Source organism: Acipenser ruthenus, chromosome 31 (genome assembly GCF_902713425.1).
Source record: "Acipenser ruthenus chromosome 31, fAciRut3.2 maternal haplotype, whole genome shotgun sequence".
NCBI classification, from domain to species: Eukaryota; Metazoa; Chordata; class Actinopteri; order Acipenseriformes; family Acipenseridae; genus Acipenser; species Acipenser ruthenus.
In genome coordinates, this window is record NC_081219.1 from 8,799,198 (window position 1) to 8,810,590 (window position 11,393).

An 11,393-nucleotide genomic window follows, 5' to 3' on the forward strand; every position below is an offset into this window, starting at 1 on the left:
TTCCCACAGTAATGACTTCTTTGCATCGTTCAGATTAAACAATGCAAAGAAGGCTTAACTGTGAAAGAATGTAGCAAGTGTCCCCCAAGGAATTATATTTTAGTGTAAATTTGAACATTACAGTGGGGCACTTTAATTGGGATCCCTGTACAGTAGACCTCCTTAACTGTCCACCTTTAGTCTATGTATCAAGACTGGCATCATGTCGTGACCAAAAGATAATGGGTTGTTGATACCTATATTAACGTATTGTCCAACAGTGCTGCATCAAATGATTTTCATCATTTGACAATTATTTAAAGGCTTGCTGACATACTGGAAGCAGGGTGACAGCCCTGCTTTTATTCTGGGAATTTCCTTCTGTCCTGAAGTTTATTTTCTTCTGCTCCCCCTGCTTTCTATTTAGGGGTTGATGGGTTCCATTACCCAGGTCTGGATGACTTCTGACTTCTATCAGGTCTCACTTCATAAGGAGGGCGGCTCCTTTTAAGATGAAAGGCAAGATCCTGGGCCACTTATATCCTATCAAAAATTCTACTTGAATTATTTCTTAAATTTGATAACCAGGAAAGAATAAACTATTGTTTGTTTTCAATGGTGTCAAAAAACACCACAAAGTTTAGTATATTCATTAGGACATGTCTGCAAATATGTTGTGGTAAAAATGTTGCTTCTTAAATAAGAGGAAGACAAGTTAGAGACGTGTCACGCAACGTCAAGAACATACACATTTCAGTAGATTTTAATGTCATCCAAACGTGCTACCTGTCAAGGTGGTTGGGTGCAACTGTGAAAAGTTTGTAAAGGAGCAGAAAAAAAACTCTCAAAATTAGCTATTTTTTTTAGGATCTTAACGCTTCAATAAAATTGCATGGCTCTGCAACATAAAAGTGACACATCTTTTTAGCTTTTTGCAATATGCTAAAACTAAAACTTACTTAGGAAATTGGAAACAGTTTTTCAGATCTGAAGTTAACCTGCAAACACACACATAACTGACTTGTAGTGGCGTAGATACGTTTGCGGCTTGTGGAACATGGTTCAGAAACTCTTGTTGATTGGTTGTAGGTCTAAAGGGCTTTGCCCACTGGATCCATTCCGTCATTTATCATCCGTCATCCGAAAAAGTCATGCACCAATCCATTGCTATGACAACTGCTTACAGTTGTCATAGCATCAGAAACCATATGACCAATGTTTTATTTCAAACACTCGCTCCTGTAATAAATATATCTAAAAGTTGGGAAGCTAGCAATGACCTACCAAAAATACTTTCCCATAATGACCTTCTACTCTCTGTGTATGGAGCCAGAAATTCCATCACTTTCATGTACTGCCCCTCTTTTCTGACTGTTCAGCCCTGACCGCTCTTGCCCCGTCACGCTTCTTTCTCTGATATGCGTCTCGCAGGTTAGGCCATTGTTTCTTTACTTCCTCAACTACAATTGAAATAAAAAGTATATGCTTGTAATAATAACCTATACTGCAAAAAATCCATGTGTTTATGTATGCTATCAGTTCATAATTTCATGTTTTATAATACATATCATTCATGCCCAAGTCCACCTCAGTGTCTTTCCATATTTTCTTTTTATTCAGTCTTTGTAATCTTTGTTGTATTTATCATAAAGTAATTTTTGTTTGGCGACACACACAATTAGATTTTCCATTTTGTTCAGGGAACTGCAACAATCCACATGTCTTCCCAGTCGTTTTTTATTGGTCAATGTATTTTTTAACGCATGTCAAAACAAGTTCGATTTCAAAATTGACGCACCACTGGCGTACGACAGTTACGGACTCAGTGTGCAAGGTGCAATAGGGAATGCACAGGATCGTTTTTTTTCTGTTTAGACGCATGTTAAAATCGGATGCGTTATCGGATCCAGTGTGCAAAGGCCTTAACTCATACATCACCACTACACTACATGAACCTCTGCTTGAATACACTCGAATTGTATTTTGATTTTCTTCTTGTGTCCTGTGCAGCGCTTCGATATACTTTTTGTATGAAAGGCGCTATATAAATAAAGTATTGATTGAATGACTGATCGGATGAATGGACATAACCTCATATACTGTTTGGGTATTGTTTACAGCTGTAGCTAATAAGTTCAGAATACATGTGCCACTGCTGGTTCAATTACAAACTCCAATGCTCTGTCAGGTTTGTGTTACAAAGAGGTGTTACAGTTTTCTAGAAGAACAGTCCTTTGAACCTGTATTGTGATATACAAAGAGGTCCCCTGATCTTAGTGAGGAAGTAAATTAAAGCTGTAAGGAAAGGAAATTGGTCAGAGCCCTGGGATTATACCCATGCTCTTCTTGTACAAGTCCCCTAGGATTCAGACATGAAGCAGATATGTGTCTAATTCAAAGAATGGCCATTGCAATGAAACAGAACCCGTCTTCTTACTTCCCAAACACAATATACTGGGCTTCATGTGCACTGTCTAAACTCTGTTCTGGAAACCATTCTGCATGAACATTCACTCCCACTGTAATCCTCAAAAACCATGTACGGTTGGAGCAATGCATCTTTTTAAAATGTATTTAAAATATTTTACTAGGTTATTTTACCTGTGAATTACAAATGTTTATGCCATACTAGTTGTGTTATGTGTAGGAGGAAGAAAGAGAAGCAATTACATTTTTGCAATTGCACAATATACTAGAAAGAAAGCAACAGTAATTAAGAACATTAGCCTTGCTCAGGAGTATGGGTGCTATTAATATAAATTTAAACATTTACATTTTAGCCAAGTAATGAATGTTTAACCAGTGTCAAATATGCAGGCCAAATATACAGTATGTTTATTACATATTCAATATTTCTTAAGTGTATTTCATATACACAAATGCAGTCTTATACACAAATGCTTATGCACACATTTCGCAGTAGTTTATAAAACAGTGATGGGGGGCTTCTTTTGATGGCTTTTCTGATTCGTTAAAACATTTCCAATAGTTTATAGTTTAAATGTTTAAGAAAAACAAATGGAACCCAACATCCCTACTCTGGAGAGATTTAAGAATGTCTCTACTCTATTTTAAACCACAGTCTGTATACATTATAAACACATCAGTGAAGTTTATAGCCAAGTTTTTAAATTAAACTTATTTTTTTTTATTTTTGGGAGAGAATATTCTTTTACATACATTAAACAGATTGGTATGGTACAAGCTGCATTGCACATTTTAAAGCCTGCAGTGGCTCACTAAACATTGAGATTCAGTAGGTGAGCCGCTTCTTCACCAGTTCCAGAAGAACAGTCTGCTGCCATGTTTGGAAGGCTGGAGCTCCCCCTCAATGACAGGATTGGGCTCTGGTCTTGGCCTCGAGTGATATGCATTCTCAGGGAAAGGCCGGTCTGTCTGGACCTTGGTGATCTGAGAAAAGAGAAGGGTTTTATAACACAAGACATTCCAAGATAAATGGAGCACTCGTCCATGTAGAACAGCTGCTCCACAGGTTCTGGAATGAAGACTTGAAAGTTATTTTTTTATGCTAAGTTTAGTCAAGTAGCGAGTTCAGTAATTAGAGAACACTGACTATATTAGCAACTGCTGGTCTTTACACAAGACGACAATCTGAGAACAAGTTCACTTAACTAGCTCTCAAATTAACTAATCCTACCCCTCCAGAGGTAGTTTAGCTACTTAATTACTTAGTTTAGGAGTTAAAAACAAAAACTAACCCTGAAGTAGTGTGTGTGTATAAAATTAGAGCATAATAAAAAGTACTGCTGCACTGGCCACTGCTGAGTCCATACTTCCTGTATAAACATCCGGTCCATGCTGCTGTTTCTGGTGTTTGTACTCAATGTGACAAGGAGCAAATGCAAATGAATAGTCCATATGTGAATATCAAAACAAGGATTATGTGCGTGAAAAGTCAGACATATAATCTCATACAACATCAGTACAGAGAATTGAAAAATTAAGAAAAAAAAACAAAAAAAAAAAACACTGGATTCATAGCAGGAAAAAAAAAATTCCTAAGAATGTTTTTCTGCCAGTGTCTCCCAAGTAATTTTTTAAAGATCAATCTGCATGACCCTCTCTGCAACACAAGCAGGAAGCAATTAATGAAATATGTACCTTTAATTCTCCAGTGTTTTAATATGGTGGCTCATTGAAGCCATCAAAATATATATATATATATATATATATATATATATATATATATATATATATATATATATATATATACACACACACACACAGTAGTCTCCGTGTATAGGAACACCTCCTAACAGAACACCCGTGTGGTGAAACAGATTTTTCCCATTGTAAATGCACTGCCTAAAGGAAAAGGAACTTCGCCCAAAAGAACACCTTTTTGGCACCACTAGCGATTCATTCACAACTGATAACAGTACTGTTTTGTAACCTGATAACTCAAACTTAAATTCAAATGTTTTATTCAGTCTTTTCAAATGTGACTTGTCATCACGAGAGTGTCTTGAGGCCACTGATTGGTTTATTAAAATCCTTCCAGAACCGGCATCATCTCATTGTTTCGTTTTGTATCCTGATTTCCACGAGTGCACCTCATCGCTAGAAAATGGCATGTAAACAAACAGCAAAATGTGCTGCTGTTTCTCTTACAAAAATTTGGAAATTGTTCAAGCGCCTGAAAAAAGCCTGGAATCGGACCAGTCACGAGCAATTTCGCGTTTTCCTTTCTAGTGAGTTGCTTCACCATTCTGTTAAATAATTTTGTGCATGTCTTGAATATTGCTCCTGTACAGGTATTCATAATTAATCTAGAGCTGCTGCTCCATTTAACGTGTGTAGGTGTGCTGTGTTATTTAGTTTGACAGTTAGTTTATTAACGTTAGTCTGTTACTTTATTATTAGTTTATTAACATACACTTGCCTATTGCTTTTATCTTATTTATTCTATTCATTTCATATGTTGATGCATGTGCGCCATGACAAGTAAGACATATTTATTTATTTATTTAATAATTCATATTGTGTCTGGTGGTCAACTCCATCTTAAAGAATACTTCAGCTAAGAGAACACTTCACTTGTTTCCCCGAGGGGTGTTCTCTTAGCCGGAGACTACTGTATTACCATTCTGCTGGATCGTATCACAAGAGCATTTATTTATCTCAGGAGCCTGAGATAAATGAAGTCAGGAAAACAGAAGTAATCATTTCTGTTTTCTTGAGGTCCTGAGAAAAATGATCTTGTACATTTATTTTCTTGACCTGTGATGTACTTAGGTCAACAACAGGAAACAGAAGCACATACTGTAACCTAACAAAGCAGTGATAACTTGATTGGGATCTATCTTTTCTTTCTAAATGTGAATGTTTGGTGCTTGTTTGAAGACGTAAGGCCTTCATTTAACCAGAACTCAGATGGGCAGCAGCAATTTGAGCTTCCCAGCAATGGCCCATATCCCTGACCTGGAGAGGTCCTTGGCCTCTTATCCCTGACAGACTACCTGCAAACGTTTCTTCTTACCTTTGACAGATCTCCAAGACCAGGTCTCTCCCAGCCCAGCTTCTCTAGGACGCAGCTATCAAACGCATGTTGTTGCTTGCGACAGCGGCGCAGCTCAGACAAATTGGAGTAATCCAAGCAGGTCCAATATTCTGTGAAGGGTTCGGCACAGTTAGTCTTTATCTGCCTGAAAAAAATGAAAAAACAGTTTTTGAAGAAAGTTTGATATCAGACTTACTTTACTATAACTTTGACAGAATGGCTTTTTGTGTTTTAAAACATGGTAGAAAACTAATATTCAAAACTGAATCAAAGGATATGACTGACTTTCAGTACATACAAACTTGACATCCTATCATCACTGCCATTGCTTTTTGCAGAACATGGTCTGGAAACTGTCTTACATGCAGTACATTTTTGGTTGAGCATGTCTCCAGTTACATACAGAGGGGGAAAATAAACATGACATACAGCATTTATGTCATGACCGGTTTTTGACAGTAAAACAATCGTTAATCTCTGGTAATTCACAATGTAGAGGGCATTATTGTGATTATGTTGTAGATATGTGCATTTAATTTGCTTTCTTTTTTTTTGATGCATTTAAGGTTTGTCCATTCTCCCACTTGGGAAAAAGTAATTCCTCTAGAATATACCCCCCTTCTTTCTCAATAGGAAATGTAGCTATATTACATCTATGTTAGTGATGAGGTTTAATACAGGTTATCAGCTTGAGAGTTGCCCCAGTCATTCACATATAATAAGGCTTACCTGAAGAACTGCAGAGCACACTCATTGACCTTCCTTCCCTCATTCAAGCATTTCCTTGGGTCCTTTTCCTCCCAGCGGCACAACATGAACTCTTTATTGGCCTTGTCACACTGCGCCCCATAGTGATGAGCTGCTGCTTTCAACACTGCTGAGGACACGTTCACCTTCACATGGAGAAGAGAAAAGAAATCAAAAACCTGGGGTACAGTGCGAGGCCCTCACTGTAATATATAAATGCATGTTATTGTGTTTATTACTGTTACTGTCATTCTACTGATGATACTCGAGCCGTGGATTATGCATCGTGCATTAGGGTTGGAACAATAATCGATTATCGTGATATTATCGATAATGTTTTTGCATCGATAATTGTATTGCGTTGAAAAATAATTATCGATAATCATTTTATCGTCCGTTACCCACTATGATATGCTTGTGTGTAACAGTAACTCTGCATTGAAGCATTAAGACTGGACTTAACTGTCTGCGTGAGGCGCAACACGTGATCTGTGCGCGCTGCGTAGTGGGAAGTTGTAACATGTGACGTAAGATTCACGGAGTAAAGGCAAACGTTTGAGCTAATGGCGATGGCAACTGCAGAAACTACGAAACCTTCCGAAAAGATTTTAGAAAAAAGAAACAGCATCAGTCCTGTGTGGCAGTTTTTTTGGAGTGACAGAAAGTGATCCGCAAGGTAATAAGCCCGTCTGTAGCCAGTATGGAAAAGCTGATATTTTTTAATCGCAATTTATAATTTTTTTGTTTGTTTTTTTTTAAACACTTTTTTTAATAAGTAGCCTATATTTCAAAAGTTTAAAAGCTACTAAAGATTTGGTTATATTTAGGGGTCTACTTAAATCGCGGTAAATTTACGTATTTTTCACGGCTATGTTGCGGAATAAAATTAGGATTTCGAGGTCATTTCGCGGACCTGTTTAAACATTAAATAAACCCAAGTAGACAGTATTTCAGAACACTATCAAGCCTAAAAATATTTGTACTTGCTTCATTTCTAAAACAGAGTGCTGTCATTTGTTAAATAAAGGCGAGTATGCAGCATCCCCCTGCAGTTGACTTGCCCATACATTGAGACTGCGCTTTCTGCATCCACTGAATTGCTGGAAGTTAAGGCAAAGCCTGCCAAGTTATAAAGATGTGGAAATCAATTAGAAACAGCCCCAAAACTCGGTTACACAAGGGCATCTGGCATACTTTAATAAAGGCAATGTATGCAGCACGTTCGTTGTCATGTTATTTGTCCCAATAATTTATTTTATTAGTACCGAGTCAAAACAAAGAAGACGTGGCTATTCGGGTCTAAATTTCCAACTGTAATGTAAGCAGCAGGTTGAAGCGAGGTGGCTGTGCTAGATCGTTTTAGTACTGATTTAACTTGCAGACAGGAATACTTCTTGTCTGCACTGACTTTTCAGTTTGGTTTCTGAAAGCTGTTTATTTTACGTTTTGCGTGATTTTGAAGCTATATAGCGATCGATCGTACTTTCTCCAAATTCACATTAAGATATGGAAAACAATTACCTCAGTCTGCATGTAGTTTATTTGTGAAATATCTTTAAACGATCATCAGCCGAAATATACTTTGCTTTTTTTGTCGTCCATTTCTACTATTTTCCCTCCAATGCTGAAAACTAGATTTTTTTTTAGCAACCTAAATGAAAACAATGCAACTTTGTCCCGCCCCCTCCTGCACAGTACAGATCACATAAAATCAGTAAAGACGCACTGACAGGCTGAAAACTTTGTCATTTGAATAGTAAACAAGAACGTTAACTGCTTTGGAGAAATTATTTTGTAAATGTTACTTGTGGACATTTATTTTTTTTTTTTTGCTTAAGTGCAATGCACACGGGACGCCGAAGGAATAAAAATGGGCTATCTACAGAAGGAAGATACATAGTTTGCATCGCTTGTGTTGTACAGTAGTTCATTTAAACAAGTTTTCTTTTTTTTTCCTCACCGTACTTGTTTGTATGCATTGGCCCCTAAGAGGTGAATTTCGCGGTGACCCCTCAATTTCACGATTTCCGCGAAATCGCGAATTAGGTAGGTCCCTAGTTATATTATTTGTGCTTTTTTGTAACCAACCATTGTTTCATAACTTTTATTAAAGATGTCTCGTTTTATTTCTTCTAAACTCGTAGAGGCAGTTGTCATATATAGCTTTAAATTTGATAAATTCCAAGACATTTTACATGTTATTTTTTCAGCCGATAATCATGATTATCGTGATAATTTACAGCCGATAATCGATAACTGAAAATGTCATTATCGTCCAACCCTATCGTGCATGCTGTTGAGCAAGTGTATTTTATATATGACAGTATGTTGCTTTATTTAGATTGGGGCGCTTACTTTAATGAAGTTGCCGTCGCTTTAAAGCGTTTTGTTTTAGCCATATGTTCGGTAATCTTCCAAGAGAAGGGGTAATGCTAATGTTCAGTTTTTACTGCTAAGAGTTAGATTAGTTAAATAATAATAGTTCATTTTTGTATAAAATCATTCCAGGTGTAACTGTTTATTGAATAACTGATCCTGTTATGAGCAGGCAGGGCTGGGGATTATTGAATGAAGTGTCTTTCCTGTGCTTTGTGTCATTCGTGCGCTTGTCTTTATGAATGTCAGTCATTTTGTGTACAGCCTGTTAGTCAGTTGTCATTTGTAATTTGTGTGAAGTATTCTTCCAGTGCCAAAATAAATATTTATGCCTGTGAACACGACCAAGTTGCTGTTTCCTGCGTTCCAAGAAACCTCCGGGAATAATGTGATTGTGGGTAAGCTCAGACCATCACCCCGTTACATACAGGCTTCAGGCTATTAGTCTGTTCTATGTGCAATTAATTTCCCATACCCACATCAACATTTGTTCTAACAGCGGATCTGAATAGAATACCACAAACACTGCGAGTCAGTTCAATACAAAAAAGTTACAAAAACCAGATCCAGCAATGGAGGTATTCTCCCCAAAAACATACAGGCAGTTAGGAGTAAAATGATACAGAACATGTAAAAAAATATATATGTCACTGTTTGAAAATAAATCTGTAAACAAACTTTATATTGCTATAGATATATTTTAGATATTAAAATATCCTCTATGACGAGTCAGTCATAGCAAGCAGTGACAATGTGGTAAAGTCATCACGAATGTCAAGACTAATGTGTCAAACACAAGAATTTTCTGTTGATGATGACTGTCCCAATACTTGGACTTGTCTGATATTAATGACTTATCCAATGTAACAAATGCTACAGTTTCAGGCCCTCCACGTCCTACGACTGCAGCAGAAGCATGCCCGCCACCTCCCCCTTCACATCAGTGTCTTTAATCATGGTCATAAATAGGGTGCCATAAGCCACTGACCTGAACTTCTTTCAGAAAGATACTTGCATTAACAGCAATATCATGCAGAAAGTTCTTTATAGTCAAAACACTCTTGGGGTTCCTTTAGTTAATGGGAAAAAATAAGTCTGGACTTGTAAAGCTTTCTTTCCAGATGGAGCTGGTGGGATTGTAGAAATAAGAAAACTAAATAATGCAATGACAGCCTTCTTTTCAATGCTTCATTCTTCATACTTAGAACTCTCGACAAGTAAACAAAAAAAAATACAGCAGACCATCATCAAACAACTACCTTCTATAAATGGGTGTACTGTCAAACATCAGTGAATTAATATTTAGATTTTTACTGACGTGTGAAATATTGCATTGAGCACTTGGTCACGGCCTTGAACAACGCTGACCAATATAACTATTAACATTAATACTGGTCGTACTTCTTTTTTCAAAAGACGTGCAGCTAAACGTTGCATTGTCAATTAAGTGAAAAGCACTATTTTAACAATGCGGAGATTCATTTTTAAATTAAACTCACAAATAAACAAACATACAAAAGTGCCCGGCTGCACATGACGGTGAGCAGTTTCAACAAAGATAAGCCCTAACCTCCATACCACGTTTGCACGCTAATTAATTAAATGTATCTGTACTCCAAAGGTCTTTACTATCCACACCCCCTGGGTCAGAGCTAACACATACCGTTACTTTAACTTTGGTTAAAAAAAAAACAAACAATAGTTATGAACTACTTCTTTGAAGTATATACAAATGATTCATTAATAACAACATGATAGTACATTTTTGTTTCCTGTTCAAATGCCCGATGCCACTCATTAAGTTATGGATACAAAAAAGCAAGTAAAAATCACAAGCTGTTGGTCGGATAACAATTTAAAATATTATAAATCAATATGGTTCCTCGACAGAATCGGTTACGTTTTTCTACACGGTCGGGCACCCCTGTGTATTTTGACAATGAATGACATTGTCAGACTCCGTTCACAAAAACACGAGGGAACAAGTTCAATAATTCAGTAATATACAATGCTACCGTATTTGAGTTACATAAAGCAATTGTATAATAACAATAATTCTAAATACATAATAAACTGTGTTAGCAGAGTACAAAAATGCATCACAAAATAGCGTAACATATGATACAAGCAACCTCGCAGCACACCAACACGTAAGTTAATTTATCCATTGTCATGACTAAACCATAAACAAGACCAGAAAAACATTATATCTGACGGCTTATAAAACTAAAGACTAGGTTGTGTGCCGATTCTCAATTTCAACATAGCGAACACCGCATCTTTTTTTCCATTAAAGTACTTACCTCGTTGACATTTAATTCCTCTAAAGTGGGTATTTCCACCGTACCCGGCATTGTACTGGGAGTTGATTATATATAAAGTCTAAACATAGACAGCAACAAATATTTACACCTGTTTCTAACTCGAAATGTACTCAAGGTCCCCTGACTGTGGTGGACAGGGCTCAGGGCTACAATCTAGGCCGCACAAAGAAGGTCATCTCCTGCGCCTGCGTCATATTAACGCCGCCTCTTCGAGGTTATGATGAAGCTGTATCCTTGAGTTTGCCATGTTGGCTCAATCTGCCATTTAGCTAAGTAACCGCTCAGGCCACTTAAGAGACAGAATGGTGCCAGTTTTATTACAGTTATATCTGGTGCACTTCACGCCGTACGTAAACGTAACCTTTCACGCCATAGATATGTTTCAGGCTCTCCACTTTAATGATGAATACCGTTTACTTGGCGGTTGAGTTACTCACGACTGCTTA

General features: G+C 37.2%; 1 protein-coding gene across 1 annotated transcript; it reads right to left on the minus strand.

Moving 5' to 3' along the window:
• Window positions 1–2,791: 2,791 nt before the first annotated feature.
• Window positions 2,792–11,129, minus strand: LOC117396796 (NADH dehydrogenase [ubiquinone] 1 alpha subcomplex subunit 8-like). The gene is made up of 4 exons (XM_033994990.3): window positions 10,927–11,129; window positions 6,230–6,393; window positions 5,480–5,645; window positions 2,792–3,390 (listed from the first exon to the last, which is right to left on the minus strand). Exons 1-4 carry the CDS (start codon window positions 10,975–10,977, stop codon window positions 3,253–3,255), a joined length of 519 nt encoding a protein of 172 aa, XP_033850881.1. The 5' UTR covers window positions 10,978–11,129; the 3' UTR covers window positions 2,792–3,252.
• Window positions 11,130–11,393: the final 264 nt, after the last annotated feature.

Coding starts and splice junctions, on each gene's coding strand:
- LOC117396796 (XM_033994990.3), bottom strand. CDS start 10,977: ATGCCGGGTACGGTGGAAATACCCACTTTAGAGGAATTAAATGTCAAC. Junction 5,646..6,229: donor TGTGCTCTGCAGTTCTTCAG/GTAAGCCTTATT, acceptor CATTTTTTTCAG/GCAGATAAAGACTAACTGTG. Junction 3,391..5,479: donor GTCTTGGAGATCTGTCAAAG/GTAAGAAGAAAC, acceptor CTCTTTTCTCAG/ATCACCAAGGTCCAGACAGA.